Genomic DNA, 23863 nt, shown 5'->3' with positions numbered 1-23863 from the left:
CTAGCATCAATGGCCCTCACCAGAACGCCACTATTTAGTGTAGAGTGTCCGTTAGTTCACCAGTATATTATTGCGTATGTGATTCCAGCAGAGTATAATATCAACTTGTATTTCTCTAGCTCTGGGTTTTCTTTTATCATGTTCGTCTCCACAGAGCCAAGATGGTCTTGGCCAGAGGAAGTGTTCTTGGACAGCCTGATAAGCCTTTCTATGATCGATATAAGCATATGACAGGAGCGATCTTTGGCTCTGGTCTTGGTTTAGCTTCCTGTCAACCATAAATCCCCAACTGCAAAACAGTCTCGACGATCATACCTAGTGCCGTGGAGATAGTAGAGTAATGATGCGTTCAGCACTTTCCCACTTGGGCAATGATTTAGCTGGCCGATACAGAGATCTACTTATTATTAGAATATACAAGATAAGAAGACAATGCTGCTGTTTGTAGAATCATAATCATGTGCATACTCCGTAGTGGCCATGTCATTGAAGATCTCCGCTGATGACGTTTTGGCTTTTGGGGGGCTTGTTTGTTCGTTGACGTCACCCCGTCCATCACCAGTACTACCACCACCACCGCCATCATCGGCATCGTCAGTGTCAGAGTCACCATGTATTGCCGAAAAGAAACAAGTTTCGGGCTTTTGTGTAACATTATTAATCTCGCATGGCTCGACTTATATTAGTCAGTCATTCTCTCTGGAGATCTGAGCTGACAAAACTGTCAACCCTCCACCTTGTCTCCCTGTCTACCCACCTTTATCTATTACCTCGTCTCCATTTCTGAGCAGCAATAGCATCCATTTGCTTGAGATATATATTATCCTGACAATAAACTAATTCAATGGCCATCATATGGGGTCTCGACCTCCACGAAATACAATGGAACAAATTCAAAGGAGCGAAAATGTTCAACCGCGCGTACCATCTGCGTCGCACGAAGATGATTGTTTACCAGATGGCCATGATATTCTGCGTCATTTCTGAATCGGTCGGAACGGCCGCTTTATCAGGTACTTTACCCATTGTGCACTGGGATAACCTATCTAACGCTGGTTGTGTCTAGATTATCTCGACCAACAAGATGCCATCCAGCAACAGCACCCCGAAACCAAAGTCCACAACAACGACTTCATCGGCGCTGCCTCGTATAACATTTTCGTCGGGGTCTCTGTTGCAACCATCTTCGGCGCCGCGTTTTTCTTCGACCTGTTCTGGCCCGAAAGACACGAGAGTAAATCTGTCCGGTTGGCGTGGAAGATATCCGGGGTGGTGGTGTCCGTGATGATGCTCGCTTCGGCTCTGACCATGACTGTATGACCTTCATATTCTGGATATTGCTGTGCAGACTGCTCATGAGTCTAGATCATCACTGCCACGCATAGCGCCCGTATCACCGGGACCGACGCCGCATCCGCCAGGAAATTCTGGGCGGAACCGGCCAAGAAGCCTGCTCTGCGTATGTATCCGCCTGCTGCTGCCTTCGTCGCGCTGGCTAACATCATGAAGAATACCGGACAAACCCCAAAGCTATTACGTCTGTTGTCTTTGCCTGGCCCGGTTGGGTTGCCACTGTTGCGAGGTATGTCTTTTGTTTGGCGTTAGGTGCAAGAGGAGATTGTGCTGACGCAGGATAGTACTGCCATTTTGTTCATGTCCCATAAGCATGATGACGAGCTGGGTCCGAGATCGAACTATGGGCGCGAGACGCAGAGCGTTCCGGCGATCCAGGAGACGGAGGGGAAAACCGCAACTGTATAGTCTCATTGTATTTTGGATGATGTTACGACCTGTATGATACCATTATAGATTGCCATTGCTATTGGATTTTTACGAGAGGGAACCTGGAGCATCTTGATCGTAGTACTCAGCAAGGACTGGCGATCATCCGCTGCAGTAGTAATAGGCATAATCTATAGAGCTCAGACCTAATATTCTCTGGTGATTATTAAGGCTAAAACGTTAGCGGGAGCTTAAAGATACACCGCAGAGCTTCTGGAAGACCACTTGATGCTGATGTTCCTCAAGTCTAAGATATCATCCTGATTGTGTCCTGGCATTGATCATCACTTGCAAAACCTCAGCATTCGGGTAGCCAAACGCTCCCATTTTTTTCTTCTTCACTTCTTTGCCTGGTCGTTTCAGGGCCTCAGCGTGCGGCAGCGCCCGTTTTCTAGTGCCCTGAAACGAACGTAGTGAGAGAAAGGGAAAGAGTAAACGAGCCTGCGAGAGCGTACGCAAAATACTATGGCGTTTTTGCTGTAGAGAGCTTCCTTCCACGCGCTCTTCTGATTTGCTCCTAGATTTCCTGTTTTGGTCAAGTCTTTTCTGACTCTGTCTTCTCTGGGGAAAGCTCTGCCTTGGCGCTAGGGTTATAGGGCTGTACATGCAAGTATGCGTGTCGTGATTGCTCCATAATCAAGTCTAATGCAGCCCTTATACTACCACGCTGCGTAGCTTATTCCCACGCTTGCCTTCGCTGGAAGGGTCGATCTGCTTCTCTCGTACAGCAGTCTCGATGGTAGTGTTTATGTCACCTCATATTTCGCTAACTACTACCCACGGTACATTATGGCTTCCAATGTCTACCGTCAGAATAACCCTATCGGACCTGCTCCAGATTTAGATGACTTTGATGCGGACATCACTGGCGCCATCTTGGTGCTTCTTCTAGTAGGGCCTGAAGGTATATCAGATATGGAGGAGCGCTAATCACGCCTAAGGGATGCCTCACTGTCCAGTCTGGTCAGCGAGATCATTCCTTTGAACAAGAAAGCGATATAAATTGATCTTTTTCTCACCGTAGTGTCACGAGAACTAACTATACAAAATTAGCACCTGAGTTTGCTATCGTAGCCTTCAGCTCGTTCAAAACATATCACAATTATCAAGTACTAGAAATTGGAATGCACATCCAGCTCTTCCTTCGTCCACAACAATCCGACCAAACATTGCCGCCGGTTCCTCGTGTACCTTATCCAACAATATCAGGCTGTGTTCTCGGCAGCATAGTCTTCATTCGTTGGAAACGCTCTATTATCAAGTTTTGTGTTGATTGAGATGTCCGAAAAATCGTAATATCGCAAGATGGAGACGGTAATTTGTTCCAGCGTGTACAAAACCTTGGGTATGAGCATTGACTCCGAACATCCGATGATGATAGCATCAAAAATGCCAAATATGACTGGTGCGACTGTTGAAAGACCGAATATTCTCTTTTCTAGCGTGGAAGGGACAAGTGGGTTCTTCATGAAGATAGGGAATATTTCCGGGACCCTCATGAGGTTAATTTTCGAAACGGGATATTCAGTGGCAAATCCCTTCTCACAGACTGTTAGTTCAAGCTCACCCCCGTGCGTGAATTCAATCTCTGGAGGGCTTCTGAAGGTTGCAAACATAGAACTGCCTCGCTTGAGTCCCGGGAAGAATCTTGCGATAATAGACGGCCACAGGAGTTCAATGATATAGAAAAATGCTTTGGCTGGATAATGCCATCCAAGCTCTACCCAGACCAATCTGGAAAATGAACTCTGCTTTTCCTCATTCCAGCTCCAATTCTGAAAACGTGGATCGTCGATCTCAACTGCCCAGGTGAAAACACCTTTATAGAAGCAGGAATAGGTCATGATGCTGGAACTCTGAAACCACGCAATCAACAGTCGACCAAAAACTGGAAAAATAACAACCAAGTACAAATACCATTTGCCAATATAGAACCAAAGAAGGCAGCTGTGAAGAATGAATGTCACGGAGCTCCATGTCACCATGATAAAGAACCGAGCAATAGATATTGCTGCCGCATTCTCTACCATATCTTGGCTCAACTCAAACCCATGTTGAGGGGGTTCCATTGGAGGATTTCGCGAGACATGCAAGGGAACCCAATGTCTCATATATGGCACGAAAAATAAGCTCGTATTTGGGCGAAAATAAAGTTCAGAAAAAGCCTGACACGGTGTTAGAAAAATATTTAGTATGAAAGGAAAGGGTAGAATAGTACTTGATCATGTGATTTCCTCCACTTTGTACGTGCAATTCTTATAGGCTTTTCAATTTGCTGCCATTTTGTGCGAATAGGGAATTCAAGAAACGAGGTTTCTTTGAGGTCACGAGGAGCGTGCAACAGATCCCATCGCGATAACTTCAAAAAACTGCCCTTTTCCAAGCACTCGAAATAATGAAGAAGGGCGAAAAACAGTAATAATCCGGAATTACAGTCAACCGGTGTCAACAGGGCTCTTATGATGGAGTCCTGCCCGGAAAGACCGCAAAAAGTCTCCGTACTAGCGACCCACAGCTGAGAAATAAGGCTGATTGCCGTAATTGCTCCTACAACTGCACTCGTTGGCATTGTATACTATTGATTGGCGATGAAGGTCATATAAGAGGAGGTCTCGGGTAGGGCCACTCTATATAAGTTTTCTAAAGTAAATATCATCGTGTCAGCCTTCTTTAACCAAGGTACAGGAGCCATTTGACTCCAATCGTTGCAGAAGGAACAATAGTTAGCCTGGATGGCTGTGTGCATAAGGGCGTTACGTGGACGAATCCATATATGTATTGGTGACTAAGATTGGTGCACTCTCTCCCCTCCCCAGTCAAGAGTGTTGCCCAGCCATCGTAGCTTCACAATTTCATGATCACCAAATCAACACCAGATATAAATAACCCATTGGAGTCTACCTCTACTCCAAAAACACATCGCCACATAGCCTGTCAGTCGTACAGTGCGATCTAGAATCTGACTGTCGTAGTGCCAGGATATAAAGCTGATCTGCGTTCTTGTCGACAAAGTGAGCTACATCCCGGAAATTTTAAGAGTTAGCTGAACTTTTCGGACCTGGTCCGCCCTTTCATCATAATTCTCCCGCTAGATGCACCCAAGATGCTGTAGATGTACAGAGCTAGACAATAATATGTATAACTAAATAGCATGGAATGAGACAGTCAACAAATGAAATTGGTTTAGGTTGAGCGCATAACATGCGCCACGCAGCGTACGTGGCTTACAGACAAGTGGTCCCTGTTAGCCAGCCTCCTCTTCCACCAGACTCTCCGCAATTCTTTCTCCGTAGTATTCCTTCTTGTTTTACAGCATGCTTAGATAGAGAGATCCATCTCTGTTCGTCCCATAACGGAAATCGTCAGTTTAAATCTCTTTCCATATACCTGAGACTCGACGTAGCCATCCTCTTCCCTTGGTTGTTTCAGGGCTGCAGCGTGCGCAGCGCGCGTCTTCCAGTTCTCAAACGCGCTCTCGCCTTGCCTTCTTGGGACTGGTTTGTCTTGGCTTTATGGTCAGGGCCTGCTTCATCTGCATGTTTCTCTTCAAGGGTCTACAAACTCGCTTTGATTACCCGCAACATGGGAAATCAGCTGCCACTTGAGGTATTACCTGAGGTAGCAGTATGTTTAAAAGAATCTCATGAGCCTCTTGCGCGGTACACCATCGTGTGCCGCAAATGGCAGGCAGCCTTCGAGCCACACATTTACAGAGAAATCTGCGTCCATAGTGTCAGTCCCGAGCGTCACAAAGCTCTTTCTCTCTCCAGATTCCTGAGCGTCACATCGGGAACGGGTGTGAGGCGACTTGTTATGATTCGCGAGTTAGAGTACCGTGTCGTGTTGCCCTACCAACTAGACGATTATTGCGCAACCATTGCGGAAGATAAGACATATCAAAAGGAAAATCCCATCAAGCAGGCAAATGACGAGGCATTTGGGGAAGGTATAACTAGATTATTCACCATCCTAGCCTGTTGGCCGGTCACTCGTCGCCTTTCCCTCGTCCTTTCCACACTGGGACGCCAGAAAGGGTTAGAACCAGGGACCAAAAAGTGTTATTCCGACATCAGAGAATTCCGTTGGCTTCAAGACGGCAATAAGTCTGTCCGGCCGTACCGTGCCCAGCTTCCAGATGATGATGCATCCGAGTTGCCATCTGTTTCGTGCATTGACAAGCTTTGTTTTCCTAACGCAGGGAGTGACCCCTGGCATATGATCTGGGCTGGAACGGCACTCCAGATCGCTCAGTGTTGCCCAACCCTGACTTGGCTGCATTTAGGGCTAGACGAATTTGTTCGGCCAGACCATTTGGACTACATGCGAGACCGGCGGCAAGGTAACGTTCTCTTTTTTCTGGTTAATGTTCATGACTGACATGTTCTTCTAGCTGTGGCTGAGGAACTTTGTAACTTGCCGGGCAGTTTGAGAGTATTTCACTATTTCAATCAACTCGAAAAGCCATGGCAAAACACTCTTCCTGCCCCCAACGTTCTGTCAGACAAAATAGACAAGTTCGCCTTAGATGTGCGGTCCCTGAGTCTCCATCTCCGAGAACTAAAGATATCGCACGTGGCAGTCACCTCGGATTTCTTTTGGCCACTGGATAGCCAAGGCAAAGCGGCAGGCTGTGAGACATCACTGCATTGGCCTTATCTCGAAACAATCGAGTTTGATGAAGTGCCAGACTACCTTTCCTCAGGTAAACTTCTTCCCCAACTGATTTCACTCCGACAAGACACAACTCCTCTATTTTCAATGCCAAAAACTGACTCCATATTTTACCAGGGGAATGGCTCTTCCATCCAACTCCTGAAATTTATGACGAGACAGAAGTACCTAACATCGAGTCTCCAGAATTGTGGGACATTCGACTTATTGAGGAATCGCCGTATGACCGCACGGTGATGAACTTTGAGCACTTCCATCGTCTTTTTATTGCCATGGGATATGCAGCACAGCGTATGCCACGATTGAAGACAATCAGGCTCCTAGTTGTTGCTGATGACCAGTCTACCTTTGAGTTCTCTACCGATCATCTCACTGGGAGGAGGACGGTAACTTGGGCCTCGGGGACAGGTTATAGACCCGATGAACGAGTTGCGCAAGCTTGGGGGTTTGTTCTGGAGAACGTTGACTTTATTAACTACTGGGAAGGGAAAGCTGTAGAAACCAACGTAATATTCCAAAGCTGGCCGCCTGAGGATCTGAGAGAAAAAATCCTGAGACTATCCTAGGACACGGAATTTCGAGTGATGACAGGCCGGAGTCTTCACAGTCCTAGCAGGATTGCCATAATATTCCTTCAGCGTTTCCAGTTTCCTGTTGGAAAGGCACTCCTGACTCCTTTCGCCCACCGCTAGCGGGACAATCACTAAAGAATCCCTCCACCACCCCTATTAGACGGATCGTTTAGCCGCAGAGGTAAATCTTCCAACTCTTTTAGCAATAAAGCCTGATGGGCGCACTTCTGTGCCGTGTCAAAGTCAATCAAAACGGCTTTCGGCTGACAAATCAGGAAGTTGAATCGATTTATATCACCGTGCCGAATTCCCAAATCGTGCAGCCGAGACAATGTCTCCCGGCATGCCTCAAGATCCTGAGGGCCAGCATGCCGTTCAGCTGGAACCCGCTCCATTAAGAACCCTATCACCCGGCCTTCTTCAGTCAAATGACCAAGAAACCGGGGCCCGATATCATAACCGTCAATCCACTGGTAAGCCGTAGTTTCGTTCTCCATGTACTGCACCTCCCAATCGAAGCGGGCGAATTTTGCAACGGCAACCTTGTCGAATAACGGACAGCTAACCTCGTAGACGCCTGTTCGTAATTTCCTACCCACGACGATATCCAGGTAGTCGACGAACGTGTTATGCCACGTATTCCTGACGCTGGCAAATGCCGTCCGACTAGTGCGCGTAAACCGCGGTGGACCATTTCCTCCCTCTCGAGCTACCAGTCCGTCGTTCCAGTCTCCGGGAGGAAGTTCGGGAAGAAGGGAAACTAGGGATGGGCCGAAGCACATATCTTCTACACTGTAGATTCCAGACTCGATGGTGATGTATTTGATGGCGCGTCCGTCTACCAGTAATCGGAAGAAACTTTGGTCGTTTTCATCGGCTTCCGCCTGGAGCAGCTCGATTTCTCTCCGTGCATTGTGCGACATCATAGGTACTGGCAGAGTAATGCTAGTAAAGGAAGAACCGTTCAGCAGAAGCGATAAATCAAGGGCGCAACGGCAAAGAATTTTCGTCAACCAAGAGATCCGATCCAGCAAAGCACTGAGCCTGCGCGTCTGCATAGTGGCGGCAAGTCAGCGCTTATAGAGCTGTTTGGACTGGACATCACTGGAGTGCTCATCCTCCGTTACTATTCCAGCAGTTTTTCTAGAACTGAACAGCTTACACGAGTCAGCTTCACCTTAGACACGGGCAAGTTGACAATGACTGTGGAGATATCCCTGATCATCTTTCTAGAGATGATCCACATCATCTCCACAGCCATTGATAATATGGAGCCTGTGCTACTCCGGCTGGCTTATAAATGGTCAGTACTCGGCACTAAATGTTAGTATAAACTCAATGTTTAGTGATATGTCTTGACTCTCGACTCTGTATTGATATTTCCCTCTCCTTTTCTCACAATGTTATTTTGTTTATATATAGCAGTGTACAGTAACATGGCTCTGGCTGGCTCAATACGCCGATCTGTATCTTTAGGATCTAGATATTTGCTATACCGCTGGGTTCTTAGCTGTTTTGTCAGAGTAGAATAACCGTCGTCCCAGCCTTGTCTAAGCCTGAACCTAGTCAGAGACTAGCTGCATAGCCAACGAACATACAGACAACCCATTGGCTCACTATATTTGTTTAATCCGCCTGAGAGGCTCACCCCATGCACACATTTCTTGACCATCGGCCCATGAGCCTTTTAAGCTCCACCGGAGCCCATGCGGCTGACATTTATTTTCGTCGAACAAAATGTCCTGAGTACACAAAGCTCCGTGTTGCCCCAGATGGAAACCAAGCAGACCGAGGAACCAAGGTCTCCCGAACAGCCTGGCCTTGAAGTGGTGATACCCGATGGGCTGATTCCGCGGTATGAGAGAGATGCACCCCTCTATTACGCCGGAGATGGATCCGAGGCACCGATACCGGTGGAAACAGAGGCTGGCCAAAGCCAAGAGGTCAAAAGTGTGAAGGATGCTCCGCGAACAATATGCGGGTTCCGGCGACTGTATTTCTGGATTGCAGTGGTGGTTGCAGTGGTGGTTATTGCTACAGCGGTGGGTGTAGGCGCGTCTTTTGCGAAAAAGGACTCTGGGTGGGTAGCGAATGTATATGAAATGATTGAACAATGCTGATCTGGGTATCCAATGGAACAGTACCTCCACCCCTACCTCGACCGCAACAGCCGCCTCTACTTCGACTTTGGCTTCGTCTTCGGCAACCTCCAGCGCCACAAGCTGTCCGACGAAGGGGACGACAATCACCGTCCAGCAAAAAGACTATATCCGGTTATGCGACACGGATCTTTGCTCTGACACGGGTGGCTGTGCAAGCGTCACCATCTCCGACGACGATCTCGTAAACTTCAAGACCAATTCCCTTGAACAGTGCATCCAGCGCTGTGTGAGTTATAATACCATGATCAAGGGAGCCCCATGCAAGGGAGTGAGCTGGGATGAAACAGCACCTTCATCCACCAACCGCACCCATCGCTGCTTCTTGAAGAATGATACGAGTATCAGAAAGACGGCACCAAGTGGCTGGACCATTCTCAGTGCTGTCGCCAAGGAGTGAATTGTTTCTTCTGTGGATGCACCTTTGCGATTATTGTGGACATATCAGAGGCTGTTTGTCAAATGAATATTCCTTTACCGGGCAAGGTTGACCTAAACTGTGATTGTTCACCGTTAAAAGTTGACCTTCAAAATTGTCATGACTCAGATGAGCCATGAATGGAAGAAAAAAAGATGGGAAAAAAGAATCTCAATGCATCATCCGTGAATCGAACACGGGCCTCGTCGATGGCAACGACGAATTCTACCACTAGACCAATGATGCTGTTGCTTGGCGATACCTCTCCAATTTGCTAAATAATCCAAGTCTACTCGTGTATCAGGAAGGAAACAATATCTTCGGTTTATTCGTTGTCGATTGAGGTAATTAATTATTTATTGCATGGATTAGTTTTAGATTATTGTAAGGTAAAATTTGTGTCATTGATCCATCTATATATGTACTCTCATTTGTATAAATCATAATGCTCACCACCAAGACTGACTCGTATCATCGATTATACATTATAACAACCTGTCCACATGTAAGACAACGCACAAGAGGGTTTGAGTTTCCAGGCTGATGGCAAGATGACCAGTCTCATAAACTAGCCGTAAACGACCCCTCAATCCTCTCGATTTGCGCAACACCCCGCTTGTATCCCTCAATAGCCTGTAGCCGATCAGCATAGGCGGCTACTCCTGGATACTGACTCCGAAGGGATGCCAGCCTTGACAACGCCGCGATGACCGAGTAGCTCAGCTGAATATCAGCAGCTGTAATCTTATCGCCACAAAGATAAGGACCACCCCCCGGCGCCGTCTTGAGCCGGTCTTCCAGGAAGGCAAGATGCGTTTGGATGTTGGGATTGATAAACGCCCCTTCCACCTTGGACGCTATCATCCTAGTTACTGGCTTGATGAAGAATGGAACCGGCGCATTCCTCACACCTGAGAATCATCAGTCATCGTCCACGATGAGAGATCTATGGAATATGGACATACCGTCGATAACCACCTTCATCACCAGAAACGGCGCCAGACTTCCCTCGGTATAGTGCATGAAATACTGGTATCGCATCCACGCTTCCGTCTCCCCGCCGACCTGGCCTTCTTTTCCTTCGGCGTATCGCTGCGGGATGAGCTTCTCCCCGCCGAAGTGGGTGCAGAGATATTCGATAATCACTGCAGACTCGGCCAGAACGAGTGGCTCCCTGTTAGGCGTGGTAATGGTGACGACAGGGGATTTACCTAGCGGGTGGATCTTTTTTAACTCGTCGGGTGCTGTCATGTCGGCTTTGCGCTTGAAGGTCTTGATCTCGTAGGGGATGTTGAGTTCTTCCAGCAGCCAGACGATCCGCTGGGCACGGGACTTTTCCAGCCTGGTTCTGGTTAGTCGATTGCTGGCATTACGCGCAGTAGAGTTATGGGTTACCAGTATAGCGTGATTTTGGTATCTTGTGTATCTGCCATGGTGAGAAGCGGATATTGAGCTGGAGATCTGTTGGGGAATGCGAGGTATGGTTATCCCCAGTGAGTGAATGATTCAAGTCTGGTATAATCTGTCTACATAGATTTACCAGCTTCCAGTCTGAAGGCTTGCTTATATACGTTGATGGTTAGCTGTAAATGAACACTGCGGAGGAATCCCGATCTCGGCTCAAACTTTCCTCCGTATTCTTATCTTCAAGACGTGCTATTCCCGCTCTTGGCAGATGGAGGCTCGTATTCGTTCTGCTCTGCATCTCTATTGGACCGCAAGATTCCTATTGTTTCGAATGACGCTGTCAAAGAATCATCAGCCCGCTTGCGATGAGTGGTACTGTCCGCCACAGTTAACTCAAACACAGCCCGGCGGTTGCTGTTGCCTGTCAACTAAGTTCGGTACTCTGAGGGAGTACACGATCTAAACTGATATTTGATCAGTTCGGGAGTCCCTGAAAATAAAACTATCTTTGTTTGTAGGTTCTGTACTTCACATCCCCTATCTGGACCAGTCTCTCCAGTATCCTCAGCCATCTCCATTATTGCTTCATAGATGCGGTAGCCACATGTGACAATACTGGTCCACTCTGTTATTTGCAAACCCCTTGCAGGATCGACATATCCTCTTCCCGAATTATACCAGGATTCCCAAGAGACCAAGGCATCCGTCCAGCTGAAAAAGTGCTAAAGGAGCCGTCCACGCGAGGCAATATATGGGGCCGTACCATAGCTCATTCCGAAGGAGATAATAACCCAGAAAGCGCACACAATGGCCACCCAAGGGCCGGCTCGCGCAGGGTAGCTGTCCAGCAGGTACATGATAGGAACAATGTTCAAGCGTCGATTAATCTTACATTCAAGTAGAACAACCAGTCGCCATATACTACTGGGAATGAGAGGTCAACTCAGTATTATGCTCAGATAATCGACTTCTACTCTTAAGGCTTCGCTTTGCATCCATACATAACTCTCACTCCTAACATCCAACTCTATCAATACAGATGAAACAGCGGACCGATGGGAGGGTATTCTCTACTCAGATTAGCAGGTAGGTCCCACGCTGATTTTGATAAGGTTGATAAAGCTTACCTCTGGGCTGTCTTCGATAGGTACTGAGCCGGCGCTTTCGACCGAGTATAAGGCACATAGAACGGAGCACAGACTCCCGCAACCAAGGAGGTTCTCACGGCCGCTTTTAGGAGCATGGTCACTGTTTAGGATAGTTCATGGGGCCGATGTTTGCACTAGGTCATGTTTATGTTCTTTGTTCTGAGTATGGCAGCTGTGAGCTTGTAGCTCTATTTAAGATGGATGGATGTACTTAAGATGTGCAGCATTCCTGACGTTTCATAATGTTTCCTGGAGGAATGCTTACAATTAGACGCACACTGATTGGCCCGAAGCTGCATCAGGCCGCGAATCAATGGTCATCTGAACAGGAAGAATGATGGCATGCAACAGAATCCAACGACGAAGCCGATTCGCTCAAATGGAGGATTGGATCCACGCGGGGCCATCCCCACATGTACCCCGCGTTTGCCATTGTTGATGCTTGACAGTTCTGGGGTATTTGATTGAAGAGTCGGCCTATATACGCTGGCTGCTGTGTCAGTTGCAATTAGAGTGCGCCGGTCATAAGCTAATTGTACCTTTTGAATTGATCCAAGTGCCGATGAGGCATGCCACACTATAAGCAACACCGCCGAAATGGATTGGCTGTCCGCTCTGAAGCAACCGCTGTCTGAGGCAAAACGTAAGACTGTGTCAACAAGATAGGGACATTGTTCCTTTCGAATGTAGAAGATCTACGAACTGGTTACTCTAGTTCAATAACTCCTTGGGTATGGGTTGCATGCAGGTCTGCTTTTGTTTATCTTGAACCTTTTCTACCGCATAATGACATGCACATACACATACAATCATATTCCTCTAACAAAACTGTCTGAACGGGCTATTCGTCGGATGTATTTCCCCCGGACCATGTCTCAGGCTTGTAGATCCCCCGAACTTCGCCGCACCATATCTCCCTGCCGAACGCTGATTGTGGGGTTTTGTTTCTCCAGATGAATCTGCAGCGGCCCGGCCGTCCGACAATATGTCCGGCTGCAGACAATATAGGCTAGATGCTCCGCAATTAGGCCCGGCTCCATACTCTGTCGACCCCGCTTTGGCTGTATATATAGAAAAGAGTCTTGACTTGCAGGATGAATTGTCGCGTCTTGCGTTACTGTCGAAGGATCTTGGGTGGAGTACGGCATTATCAGGATGTTGCTCATAAGCCGTCTGGTCGCTGCTCTGGCTCTTGCAGGAACAGCAATTGCTTCTCTGCAGATTGTTAGCTCTCGAAGTTCTGAAATGGGATATCTGGTGCTAACATGATCAGATTCCCGGAGCTACATGGACTGCTAGTGGTACTAACCAACATGTCCAAGCTCATGGTGGAGGTAAGCAGACTTACTATTCCGGATGGATAATATCATAACACCCGTGACCATAGGAATCATCGAAATCGACTCGACTTACTACTGGATCGGCGAAAACAAGCTCAACGGGAGCGCTTTCCAGTCCATCAACTGTTACTCCAGCAAGGTATGCCACGATCTTCCCTAATAGCCAGGGCCTCACAGTTGACACATGCAGAATCTGGTGGAATGGACATATGTAGGAGAACTTCTCTCTCGTCAGAGCAGCGGGGACCTTGGTCCAAACCGGGTCGTTGAGCGGCCCAAGGTCATTTACAACGAGGCCACCCGCAAATACGTGATGTGGATGCATATCGACGACAGTTCCTATAAAGAGGCCAAGACTGGAGTTGCCACTTCGTCCAGCGTTTGTGGGAAGTACAGTTACCTGTAAGTCGACTCCGATGTGTCTCGGCAGCCTTAACGCTAATTCGCTGGTTAGCGGGTCATTCCAGCCTTTGGGGCAGCAGTCGCGCGATATGGGTTTGTTCAAGGACGATGATGGGTCCGCGTATCTGCTCAGCGAGGATGTAGGTTTATGACATCTCTCTAGTGGATGGAAGCTGACGTCTGTAGCGCCCGAATGGCTTGAGGATTAACAGGTTGACCGACGACTATACTAACGTGACTTCTACTGTACATCTCTTTCCGGAGCATATCGAGGCTCCTGCCATGTATAAGAAGAACGGGGTATACTTCATGTTTGGCTCACAGTTAACTGGTATGTCATCTCCCAATCCCAGCTTGCTCTCTGGCTAACTTCTGCAGGATGGTGTATGTATCCTTGTTTCGTTCTATACAGCTGTACTAACTCGTCTAGCAACCAACGACAACAAGTACACCACATCCACGAGCCTCAGCGGCACCTGGAGCTCATGGGCAAACTTCGCAACCACCGGCTCAAACACCTTCAACTCGCAGACCACCTTCATCCTCGGCGTCGGCGACACAGTAATGTAATACCCCAACACCCCCTTCTAGCAAACACCCTACGGTTCTAACCCTAGGTAAAGGTACATGGGCGACCGCTGGGTCCCCTCCAACCTCATGGCCTCAACCTACATCTGGCTACCACTGACCCTAAGCGGAACAGCCGCCACACTGGTAAGCCCCCTCCCCCTACCTCGTTACAACCACCACTAACAGAATGCCCCCAGCAAAACCAAGTAAACTGGATCCTCCCCCTACAGGGAACCTGGACCCCCGGCCCCGCCGAGACCAACCCCGAAGCCGAATCCTCCACCAACACCCTCTCCAACGGCGCAAAAGTCATCTCCTGCAGCGGCTGCTCCGGCGCCCAAGCCGTCGGCTGGATCGGTGGCCCGTCGGACGGGACGCTGCAGATCGTGGGGGTGCAGAGTAGTGCATCCACAAAAAGTACCATCCGGGTCAAGTATGAGAATGGGGATTCGAGCCAGCGGTATGCGACGGTCAACGTGAATGGGAAGACACAGGTTCTGGCGTTTTTGCCTGCGGCGGGTAGCCCTGCGAGTTCGACGTTGCATGTTGATCTGCAGAGTGGGAGTGGGAATACGGTCGTCTTTAGTGCGTATGCACAGGGATATGGTAGGCTATTCTCTTCCGGACTGATCTAGTGATGGCTGCTGATGGAGGTAGGACCGGATGTTGATCGGTTGATGGTTCCCAAGACGTAGTGGTTGGCTTGATGGTTGTCTTTGGAAGAGATTGTGGTATATGTCTGAACTGGTATTGATTGTAGCAAGCTGAATATAACGCTATAGCAATCCTTGAAAACATGTTCTATGAATGAGTGGAAAGGAAGAGACATGGTAGTATATCTTAGGGGTGAGAGAACACTAGTCTGTTCACTTTTCGCTAGACGCAGTTGGCTCGGTTTTAACATATCCAATAGTCTTCGATTGAATATCTGACGTTTTCAATGCATGTTAGCAGCAGTTGATGTTTTAGAATGGCCTGGTTGAGTATAATCGGGTCTGTCCGGCAGACTAAATTGACATAATCCGAAACGACCATCCAAGGAGCTCCTTCAGGTTGCTTGCCTGTAATTGCTGTATATACAAACAGTCTATCGTCTATAGTAATCTATCAAGTCCAAGCCTCCCAGCTCAATCCGTCGCGATAGACCAATCCATTCTGTGGTCCCTCCGAACTAATAATGTATCCTCCTTCGCAGGCCGAGTACGAGACCTTGGGCTGCGCACGGTAGAACCGATCATACTTTGTGTTCAAAGCATCCCGTAGATCCTTCACTGAGCCATCCGGATGGATCAGGTCCCACGGCTTGATGCAGGTATCGCCCTTGCACGATTTCAGAACCATCAGCAGTGCGTCAAGACGAGTGATGACGTTGGACAGATCGCGGCCGAGGAGACGGGGCGTTGTCGCATTGACGTTGGTATAGAGATTGTTGACCTGGTAGGGGTCTCGGATCATATCGTACAGCTCGTGGTCGCCGTTGCACCAGACCGAGTAGTACAGACTGTATCCGTTGCCAACGATACGCGCGGATTTGTACGTGTTGTTGGGCATGGAGAACGAACCGCCAGGTGCTGCATATGTCAGTTATGATTCGATAAGAGATGCTGGTTAACGGTGAACTAACCCAATGCACCGTAATCTCCCTCCAGCGGCGATTTACCCCAGAATTCGACAGCAACATGTTCATGGGCGATTCCCTTTACCCCCTTTGCGACTGGCATCGGAGTGCCGTCAAAGTCCTCTCGCAGAGGGATTCCCGCAAGCTGGAAGAACGTCGGAGCCAGATCAATGTGCGTGGTCACCGAGTCGTCGGTTTTCCCTTTGGGGATGCCAGGTCCGCGGATGTAGAACGGGACGTGGATATCCTCCTCGTAGCCTGACGACTTACCAGGCGGCATCCGGTGCTGGCCAATGTGGAACCCATTGTCCGCCGTGTAGATAATGTACGTGTTTTCGGCTTGACCACTCGCCTCCAGACGCGCGATGAGAGCATCCACCATCTCATCCAGCGCCTGCAGCGAGCGCAATCGCTGGCGGTAGAAATGATCCTGGTAGTCGATGACGGTCTGATTAGCCAGCGGGAGGTGCTGCACCCAGCCGGCTCCGGTAGGCACCTTGGGATTGAAATTCGCCGTCCGCGGGACCTTCGCGTCTGGAAAGAGATCCTTGTGTCTCTCAGCAGGAATGGGAGCGGTCATCAGTGTACCCTTTGTGCCCCCAGTGCCCAGCGCACTAGGATCAATGTTGGAATGCGGCGCGATAGGAGCAACCGCAAGGAAAAATGGTCGATCACTGCTTAGAGCGTCGTTGAGGAAGCCCATGGCCTTTTCTGTAATGACATCTGTGGTATATTGGCCCGCATAGCTCTTGGGGGGCTCGCGATTCCGCTGGTAAGTGGAGTTGAGGTAGGCATATGTGTACGGATCAAGCAAAAAGTCGGATCCATTCCACCCTTTAGGGAATGGAGAGTTGTAGTTACTAGTCGTGTGGCCGTTCATGAGTTTACCAGTGTAGTAGGTGTTGTAGCCGGCTTCCTGCAGCCACACAGGGAGCCAGGCCTCATTGAAACCCTGTGACACGAACTTGGAATACCCTCCTATCCCTCGTCAGCATTTTACTCATCTGTTTCACAGTGTGGAGGCCAACTCACCCCATGGTGGAGACACATCTGTAACCTGTGATCTGGTCAGCAATCTTCCGCCCTTCAGTCAAACGCAATACTTACATTGGTATTGTGAGCCTGCCGTCCTGTCCACAAACTGACCCGCGACGGACAGCAGAGCGAGGTCGTCACAAAGTGATTGGTAAATTCAACGCCCTTGTCGCGGATATGTTTCTGGATATACGGTGTGAAAGCCGGAGAATTCAACTCCAGATCTTGATCGTCGGCCATGATAAACAGCACGTTTGGCTGCTTTGCCTGTTTCCTGGGCATGAGTAAGGTATCCTGGCCGAAGGATGCAGCCTCTGAGGCCGCTAATAGCCCAGAAAGGGCTATCAGCTTATGAATCTTCATGTCCAAGAGAATTGAATAGCATAAGCGATAGAATGGAGGCTTTCACTGTGACTTTGTGACGGTGCTAGCAGCTATAAAAGACTGCAGTGTGATATATACGAAGATATTGAACTTATGACAGCGGAATGATGCAATTCGACAGGCCAATGCAGTCATTCAGCCTCTGACTCGCAAGTCTGAAGATAAAAGCAATTGAAGCAGGGGATCCCGTGCACGGCAGTGTTGATCTTTAAGAAGCCGGCGATGGATTACACAGTTTACACTAGTCGATGCGTCAGGAACTCAGGATAACCGGTCGGTAAACCCAGTCAATATTGATGCTAGCTCGGAGGCTAAAATCGCGAGCGACGACGATCAAATCCATCCTTGGAGGAAACCAATGTGCACAATGGCCATAGGAAGAGGGCCGAGGTGTTGGAAAAATTGCCGTCTTAGCGCTTTGTGGCACCATTTTCAGCCAATAGTGCCGGGTCGCAGTAGCTGAAGCGCAGCTCGGGCTAATCAGCTTTTGCAGCAAAATGCTTGTGTATGTTGTTTAGACCAGGGAATATGCAGAATAAGTCGGCATAGATTATTCCCTGCAGTCTTGCATCCTTGATCCTTGCGAGTCTTCCCCAGTTTTCCGCTCAGTGTCGCGTATTTAATCCGTATCTTCTTCATCGGATCGCAAGACGGCAGTTGAACAAGTCCATAGAGATCATGGATATTCGAGTAGAGTGAAACCGCCAGTTGACTATACCGGGATCGACTTAATCACTGTGGGTCAATGGAATTACGTGCTCCGCTTTAAGATGAGCTCATCTTGTAGCACAGTTGTCAGCTTAACCGACATGATATCTCTCCGAATTAAGTCTCTGCCAGTCTTGACAGTCCTTGAGCGTTGACTTGTATGACTCTGATTTCCTGCAGCACCGTCCACAGGCTGTGTTACGGAGTACAGTTGTCACTTGAGAGTCGGCTGAAGAGCCTTCCTCTACCACAAATTCGGACTGGATTCTTTCCGATATGATGCAATTTGGTAGTACAGATCGCACACTTGACTTATCTCACATAATCCAGCGATTGTTGGATCTCTTGGGTTGATGCCGTTGGATAGACCACATGGCGCTGGGGAGGCGGGTGTCGCTACGGTCTTAATGGAAGTCGAAGTTCAAGGATTAGGGAACTTGCATGTACTCTCCAGCTGTGCGATGGCATTGACGAAGAAGCTTGGTGGAATTTTAATTCTCCTGCGAGTCATGCCAATCTTACTGGCAAACTATCGTGCAAGATGGATCATCGGCAATCACATCAATTCATTAATCATCGCATTAAGCGGAGTCGTAACTCATGTCGCAATTATATACTAAACTAGATATGGAACGAATCCACATGCTCCAGAATAAAGTTGTACGTGTCATTGCGGAAATCATCCGCCAGCAAGGCCCCCCGATTGTTAAAGAACTGCATCAGCTGCTGGTCTTCGTTCCACCGCGGCCATTCCATCAGGTTACCCCGGCGGGAGTTCGGATCGAGATCGTACACGAAGCTGAAATAGTACGTGTGGAACGCGCGCGACGCGTAATTCGGCAGAATACCATAAAACACCTGCAGGATATCACTGCCGTGGAAGGTGCCCATAATGGGCGTCCCATAGTCATACGATGATAGGTATGACCAGCAGGGCAGGTCGGGTTTGAGCTCGGTCACGTATTTGAGATACGCTCGGCGCGTCAGAGTGAAGGTCAGATCGCCCAGCAGGGCCGCCAATCGTTTGAACTGCGGATACCAGTTGTTGAAGATACCCGTGCGGAAGGGCGAGCCGTCTGTGGTCACGTCCGGATAGGTGGCCACCAGCTCCTCGAGCTGGTCGCGCGTCGCCCCAAAGAAGTAATACTTGGCCAGGTAGTCCACCACCTGTTTGGTGGTGGTGATGTTGGACTGGAAGAGCGCAAATAATGTCCCTTCATCCTCCTGGTCGCCGATGATGATTGGTACGGCCGCATATTTGCCCGTTTTGACCAAGATATCCGGGCTGGCAGTAATTGCCTTGCCGTCGGGTCGAGGCAAGTATGACAGGGCCACGGAATGGTAGCTTAGGATGCCCGGCACCGCGTTGGCCGCATTCAGAAAGTCAGTATAGTCCAATCCGCGCAGACACTCCAGCGTATTTGCCGCCGAGGAGCAGCCGGCATAGTCCACAACCGCATCATATACCTGCTGCCCCTTGACCCCGTCTACGGGATCAGCCGGGATCACGCTACCCGAGTTCATGATGCCGCCCCGGAACAGCGGCTTCCCCTTGTAGGTATTGTCGCCATCGTATAGGATCATGTGATCGAAGACCGAGATGGATCCCGCGGACTCACCCCAGATGGTCACCTTGTCTGGGTCGCCGCCAAAGGCTGCGATGTTGTCAGCCACCCACTGCAGGGCCAGGCGTTGGTCCAAGAGCCCCAGGTTGGCCGCGCCATCCGCAAGGATCTCCTTCCCGGGCAGAAACCCAAATCCCCCCGTTCGATAGTTCATCGCGACAAAGACCATTGGCATGCCCAGGTCGATCGAGCTCGCCACCAGCGAAGTCGCATCGTACGTGGCCGTGGCGCCCAGCTCGAAGCCGCCGCCGTAGATCCATACCAGGACGGGCAGCTTCGAGTCTGGCGTTGTGCCGGACGGACGGGCCACATTCAGGGTCAGACAATCCTCTCCGGCATTTGTCACGGTCTGGAAGAGGGGAATGTTGGCCAAGAGGCCGGTGATGGACCCCGGAAACTCGCTGTTGTCCGTCGAGAAAAAGAACTGAGGACACGACTTGGCGCTGCCAGTGCCGTCAATAGTGCCCAGGGGCTTCTGTATTGGCTGGGGAGGCTTCAGACGCAAGGGGCCCGTGGGTGGTTGGGCGAAGGGGATGGCATTGAACTTCTCTACCTTTCCGGACGACCCAACAATGGTGGCCGCAGGAGATGCGATCGTGACGGTAGGCGCAGCTGGCGTGGCCGGAGCCGCCAGCACAGCGGGCGAAAGGGTCAGAAGCGGCAGAAGTACCCGGAGGAGATGCATTGCGTCAGCCTGCCTGTTCAGCCTCTAGGTCGGAAGACAACTGGACACTGGGCAGAGAGACGGTCTTTCTCAAGCAACACCAGAGGGAACGGATGCAGTATTTATCCTGCATTCATTTCCCAGCCATCACCCAATTTTGGTCTGGATGCACATGGCTCCTCGGTCTGCACTCCTGTAATCTCGATATGTTCCATGGATGCCAGGGGCATACCCCGCCTGAAGGACTGTAAGGAGAACTATATTCACCGCTCATCACTGAGTTAAGCCCAAAAAACCAGAACTGACCCCTGTCAATCATCGCAGAGACGGGGACGAAGACCCGATTTGGCCGTAACCGAGGAAAGAGCTACAAACTTAATCGCAAAGAGAAGAGCGAACATAGCGACAAGACCTAAAAATCAGCAATGGTAAACGCACATGAAGCTCAAAAGCCGAGGCTGGCATATCGTTCCATGGGCAGCGCGACTCCGAGGACGTCGGGGAGGGTCAGCAGATCAGGTTCTGGGAGCTGACAATGATGGAATGGCGGTTGATGATTGAAGAAAATCGACGGGGATATTCCCCGCATTGCAAATCGCGGGGGACGCCCGAGGCTGCTGATATCACTAAGTAACTTAGGTATACAACGATTCAATTTCGACCCAATCAACAAGTCGAGTGGATCGCAAAAATTGGCGCAATACCGGGACAAGATCGACCAGGACGAACCATAGGCCGCAGGCTCCCACCCGCCAGTCGATCTTTTCCTGATCACGCCCAACGCTCACATGGAACCAACAATGATGATCGAATGAGAAGCGTTCGGAATATTCCAGGTTGATAGTTGCCTATCCTCACGAGATGAGGGCTAGTTGCTGACCCCAACAACGACTCGCTGTCACTTCCGGTATGCTGATGGTTGCGTCGGTCGCTTTTGTTAGTGCCCTCGTGTGATTGAGGTACATGGCAGTCTTCTCTGCCCTGCCGAGAGAGATTTTTACCGGCTCACCTCGTATTTTCCTATTTTCATTATTCCCCCGTGAAGTCTGGGACAAGTGGATCACAGGATTCACAGTTCCAGTCGGAGAAATCTCGCTTCCACCCGTCCCTCAAATCTGGCAAAGCTGAACCGTGGCTTGGATGTCTAGATACACGCGACTCACGTGTTGGATCCAGGGACACTTTCTATGCAATAGCTACTCAGATCTAATAATAGACCAGTGTCCGTCGCCTTCTGCAATATACGTAATCGTAAGGAGAATCCAGTCCAGAAGGCGCTGCAGGACCGGCCAGCTACAACCTGCTTCCGTGCGCAGCCACGAGATACTGGTGATATTCGTGCACGCAGCCGAGAAATCTCCAAACTGGGTGGGATCTAAGAGTGGCTTGTTTTCTCAGATCCGACGACAAGCAGCAGATTGAGATCGGCGCAGAAGGTCATTGCAACACTATCGGAGACTCGATCGGCCAATGTAACAATGGCGGAAAAAAGCATGTGCGACGACGGTGTAACAACTGATAGCGAACAGGAAGCGAGCGGTAGGCGACATGAATTGCATTCACATCATTAAGAAACGGCATAAAGGCATGACAACGGCCACCACCAAGGCACAAAGACTTACTTGCAATAACGGCAACGAAGAAGTCGTAGAATGGCTGCTTGCATCAACCATTCGCCTGCAATAATCAGACGGCGGATTTATGAGATCAGTGCCTGTTGCCGCCCGTTGGGTCAGCATCGCGTCGCATTCTTGAGCGAGTCCAAGGACCGTTTCGAGTCTCGCCCAGCTCGCTCGAGGGGCTTTGGTATCCTGGCTCATCATCATCTGTTTTCGTCCAAGACATCCTGGCATGTTCAAATGTCCGACTATGAAGCGGCCACGTCCCCTTCGTCCTTTTGATCGTCGGCACTCTGCGAACCGCATTATGGAGATTCAAGACCACTCAAAGGTGTCTTTCCGAAAGCCAGTGGCCAGCGTAACATCGTCCCGACGCTGTCGCAGGAGGATACTTGGCTTTCTGCTACAGGTCAAGACACACTGAACATTCTGCCAGACACGAAGGACCAGGTTAGAGTGACGGTATGGCCTGTCAGCCAGCTCCGAAGGCAACAGGGCTCAATTCTTTGAACTCGAAGAGTAATTTGGTCGTATTTGACGCATTTGTCAAGCTGTGGCTCGAGGGTAAGGAAGATGCCCACGTTGCGAATCTTCACCAGGAAATATTTGGCGAGTGACCCAGAGTCGACATACTCACATCTCCAACGGCAACTATCGGGTCCTCTTGCAGCGTCCTGCGATTGCAATGGTCGCTCGGACGAAGTACAAGCAACTTTCTCAAGCGCAACTCGTCCACCTTGGTCGCCTGCTTCCCCATCGCCAGAGTGAGGCACGACATCTGGTAGGTGACTCATTGAAGAGACAGAATTATCTACAACTCAACATGAATGAAGACATTCGCAAGTCAACCATAGCGCAAAGGACAGATTACCTCGCTGAAGAGGTTTGATGATAATCACATATGCCGAAACCACGCAATGTGGACGCGATGTGTTGTCGGATGAGATCGACTGGCACAACCCATTGCTTTTGACTCGATGGGTGAACCCTTTAGCTGTGTACGAGCTCCGGTCTACATCCATGGTTCTGATGAATTCAATTCCCCTGGATTTGCACTGTCGACAAAATAGGGAAGTTAGTCACACGGAGAGCCACAACGATGAATGGGCTATTCCAGGTGAGTATTTCCAAACTTGAACAATGAATTGACATGAATTTGTATGTTTTGAAGCGTTGAGAATACCAAATCGGTAGAATGCCCTCCTGGAGCCAATATCGCTAGGACAGAGGGGAGGGATATGGCCAGCGACCAACCGGGGACCCAGGAGATCATCAGGATGAGTCAGCAATCAGGCAATATCAACCAATGACAGCTCCGAACCTCAGATTGCCAACGCATCTAATGAATACAAAGCAAGCAGTCTATCTTTTGTTATCTTTTCCTATGCTGCTTTCTGGATGCCTGACACAGTTAAACTTATGGGCTGTGTTGACATTTTCTTTCTTGAGGCCAAATACATCAATGTTTGTGACGAGCGACTTCAGCCACTGTATACCCATTGGTTGAAACATCATATCCTCGTATTCGGCGACTTGGTGTAGGCATCCTTCATGGACAAGCCATCGTTGACGATACGGTCTTACCCCGGTCCGTTTCTTCTCCCTTATTCCGGCTGTAGTCGTTTTTCTAACTCTGGCTAATTTCTGAGACCTCTGGATCTATCAATTTCTTACCTTAATCGCCTTAAAGCACAGTCGAATTTCACTTGTTATGGGTTCCTTGCAGGATTCTCAGCCTAAA

The 23863-nt window shown here is 49.4% G+C and overlaps 8 protein-coding genes and 1 non-coding gene across 9 annotated transcripts; 4 read left to right on the top strand and 5 right to left on the bottom strand.

The window, feature by feature from the left end:
- Positions 1–844: 844 nt before the first annotated feature.
- ALT_9411 (uncharacterized protein) lies at positions 845–1761 on the top strand (the record flags this gene model as incomplete). The annotated part of the gene is made up of 5 exons (XM_033559390.2): positions 845–1013; positions 1067–1314; positions 1366–1459; positions 1510–1582; positions 1638–1761. The coding sequence occupies 5 exons, from the start codon at positions 845–847 to the stop codon at positions 1759–1761; spliced, it is 708 nt and encodes a 235-aa protein (XP_033415281.2).
- A 3603-nt stretch (positions 1762–5364) lies between these two features.
- On the top strand, positions 5365–7019 carry ALT_9410 (uncharacterized protein; the record flags this gene model as incomplete). Its single annotated transcript, XM_089600606.1, has 3 exons — positions 5365–6121; positions 6173–6484; positions 6571–7019. 3 exons carry the CDS (start codon positions 5365–5367, stop codon positions 7017–7019), a joined length of 1518 nt encoding a protein of 505 aa, XP_089455103.1.
- A 137-nt stretch (positions 7020–7156) lies between these two features.
- On the bottom strand, positions 7157–8083 carry ALT_9409 (uncharacterized protein; the record flags this gene model as incomplete). Its single annotated transcript, XM_033559389.2, has 1 exon — positions 7157–8083. The coding sequence occupies one exon, from the start codon at positions 8081–8083 to the stop codon at positions 7157–7159; it is 927 nt and encodes a 308-aa protein (XP_033415280.2).
- Positions 8084–8731: 648 nt separating this feature from the next.
- Positions 8732–9584, top strand: ALT_9408 (uncharacterized protein; the record flags this gene model as incomplete). Its single annotated transcript, XM_033559387.2, has 2 exons — positions 8732–9105; positions 9167–9584. 2 exons carry the CDS (start codon positions 8732–8734, stop codon positions 9582–9584), a joined length of 792 nt encoding a protein of 263 aa, XP_033415278.2.
- Positions 9585–9777: 193 nt separating this feature from the next.
- Positions 9778–9848, bottom strand: ALT_t199. The gene has a single exon. It is a non-coding gene; the product is annotated as a tRNA-Gly (tRNA).
- Positions 9849–10163: 315 nt separating this feature from the next.
- On the bottom strand, positions 10164–11035 carry ALT_9407 (glutathione S-transferase; the record flags this gene model as incomplete). Its single annotated transcript, XM_033559386.2, has 3 exons — positions 10164–10513; positions 10568–10944; positions 10998–11035. 3 exons carry the CDS (start codon positions 11033–11035, stop codon positions 10164–10166), a joined length of 765 nt encoding a protein of 254 aa, XP_033415277.2.
- A 2277-nt stretch (positions 11036–13312) lies between these two features.
- Positions 13313–15164, top strand: ALT_9406 (glycosyl hydrolase family 43 protein; the record flags this gene model as incomplete). Its single annotated transcript, XM_089600605.1, has 11 exons — positions 13313–13381; positions 13431–13491; positions 13545–13636; positions 13688–13899; positions 13952–14039; positions 14086–14230; positions 14278–14283; positions 14330–14465; positions 14523–14613; positions 14667–15075; positions 15127–15164. 11 exons carry the CDS (start codon positions 13313–13315, stop codon positions 15162–15164), a joined length of 1347 nt encoding a protein of 448 aa, XP_089455102.1.
- A 412-nt stretch (positions 15165–15576) lies between these two features.
- Positions 15577–17485, bottom strand: ALT_9405 (sulfatase family protein; the record flags this gene model as incomplete). The annotated part of the gene is made up of 4 exons (XM_033559384.2): positions 15577–16040; positions 16094–17065; positions 17120–17144; positions 17195–17485. The coding sequence occupies 4 exons, from the start codon at positions 17483–17485 to the stop codon at positions 15577–15579; spliced, it is 1752 nt and encodes a 583-aa protein (XP_033415275.2).
- A 1350-nt stretch (positions 17486–18835) lies between these two features.
- On the bottom strand, positions 18836–20524 carry ALT_9404 (putative extracellular lipase; the record flags this gene model as incomplete). Its single annotated transcript, XM_033559383.2, has 1 exon — positions 18836–20524. The coding sequence occupies one exon, from the start codon at positions 20522–20524 to the stop codon at positions 18836–18838; it is 1689 nt and encodes a 562-aa protein (XP_033415274.2).
- Positions 20525–23863: the final 3339 nt, after the last annotated feature.

This window comes from Aspergillus lentulus, assembly GCF_001445615.1.
Source record: "Aspergillus lentulus DNA, contig: Alt17, strain: IFM 54703, whole genome shotgun sequence".
NCBI lineage: Eukaryota > Fungi > Ascomycota > Eurotiomycetes > Eurotiales > Aspergillaceae > Aspergillus > Aspergillus lentulus.
This window is presented reverse-complemented; position numbering and strand designations above follow the sequence as displayed.